This window comes from Fusarium odoratissimum (assembly GCF_000260195.1).
Source record: "Fusarium odoratissimum NRRL 54006 unplaced genomic scaffold supercont1.277, whole genome shotgun sequence".
NCBI lineage: Eukaryota > Fungi > Ascomycota > Sordariomycetes > Hypocreales > Nectriaceae > Fusarium > Fusarium odoratissimum.
In genome coordinates, this window is record NW_022158963.1 from 54 (window position 1) to 1,973 (window position 1,920).

Sequence of the window (1,920 nt, forward strand, 5' to 3'; positions counted from 1 at the left end):
GGATATACCGGAAAACTTGAACATAAGAACCAGTGATGAAGCTAAATAATTGACTTGAACAAACTGCAAGCCTGAACTACCTGCCAATGAACATACGACCTGACATTTCGTCTATGGTCTAAAAGCTCTTTGAAGCAAACAGCATTTCGGTGGAGGAACACGCTACGATAGGGTAATGATGTATTTGTTCTGTTATCTTTCAAGAATTAAGAATCATGCTTTAGATTAGAAAATGTTGAAGTGCGCTATGATGCCGCAGATGATGCCGCTGCTGTCGTATACTGACTCACGGGATGTAAGAGAAACAGTTCTCAGCAAGTACAACGAGGCACTCGTGACATGTATATACACTGTAAATGCATACGAAATTCAGCGTACGGAAATATAATACTTCAACCTTCAACACGTGAGAACGAACTATATGATTGCTGACAGATTGACAAAGGCGCTGACATCTCACAATCATGCAGTATTCGCTCGCCAGCTGTATGTAAGAGTTTGAGTGGAAAGAGAGTTGTAGGGTAGATCAATGAGGGGATTGAAACAGACTGGCAGATAATGACAGTGAGAGAGACTGGGAATAAGAACCAGTGGACCGATTGGGGCTTATCGTGAATAAGAAGTGGAGGGAAAATAGTAAGCGGAATTGATAATAGCTGTACTTATATCTGAAGAGAACCTCGTTAGGTCAGGCAGGGCAGGCTGAGGGTCTCTCTAGTTATCACGCCCACTTCTTCATCAGACACAGCTCTCTCATCTCAGAACAAGGCAGTGCAACAAAGCCCCAAACAATTTACTTCGCCTCACCCACAGTCATAGCTCAGCGTGCCACTGCTAGTCACAGGGATGCAGCATCTGTGAATTTGTGTAACTGGGCAGACTGACTCACGATTAGTCTGGCAACACTTATTCGTTAGGCGCCTCGCGGGGCTTGCTCCAGCACAATGTAGGTACCCACATTGCACAGCCCACCAGTTCTCAAGGCATCCTCGAGGCCAACTAACCCACAAGATATAATATTCTCAATCTGACCATCCTTTTACATCTCTCTACCTCCTCATCACCTTTCAGCACCATCGCGTGTCGAACATCAGTATTCCTATCCGCAAACCTATTCATCATGGATCTCGTCATTTATTACAATGACAGCATTGACTCAGACAACTTGGCCGCGGCTAGTGCCTTATTCAACGCCACATACCAGAGATCAAATACCCGCGTTCTTTGGATTCTAGAGCCTCGCCAGGTCCGCTTCGGACTATCTATGGCAAAGGCTGACATGGACAGGTGCAAAGATTTAATATCTCAGTACTTTCCATCCCAGAAAGACCTTTCCAAATGCCTTTTGAACGGATCTCTCAAGAAGGAAGACATTGATGTTATTCCAGATCTGACGCTCGGCGACCGTGAGATTGTAAGCTTTCCTCTCAAAGCTGGAAACCAGCAGCGCTGACCATGAAATTAGCTTGAGAAGGCAGTAAAGGCCAAGTACGGCCCAGTCGAAGATGCTGTATTGCATGCACGTCTAAGTGCACTCGACCTGGCATCCTGTCTTGCCGAGTGGTCCAACAATGGCCAGAATGAAGTTCTCGTGGACTATGAGTCTTTGTCAGACGTCGAAAACCCAGTGAATCTTCACATGCATCACCATGAAGAACTTCCCAGCCGGAGCGCACAAGAAGTAAGGGCATACAACAGCATCCTGGGAGAAGTGGGTGATTCCGACAGTCGAGCCGTTAAGATGCGGGGCTGGTATGACATGTGTATCAGGCGACTTGAGAACAACACATGCACCTCAAATACAACTGTGGAACCACTTGTTCTGGGCAATCTCGTAAGTCAGATTCAGAATGCAAAAAGCGTTCGATTCTTCGGGGGTTCCTCGTTGAGGATCCTACGCCAGTTTCTCGATAGAGGTGT

The 1,920-nt window shown here is 46.3% G+C and overlaps 1 protein-coding gene across 1 annotated transcript; it reads left to right on the forward strand.

Moving 5' to 3' along the window:
• Positions 1-1,142: 1,142 nt before the first annotated feature.
• Positions 1,143-1,235, forward strand: FOIG_16882 (uncharacterized protein; the record flags this gene model as incomplete). The annotated part of the gene is made up of 1 exon (XM_031218362.1): positions 1,143-1,235. The coding sequence occupies one exon, from the start codon at positions 1,143-1,145 to the stop codon at positions 1,233-1,235; it is 93 nt and encodes a 30-aa protein (XP_031051924.1).
• Between the last annotated feature and the right edge of the window lie 685 nt (positions 1,236-1,920).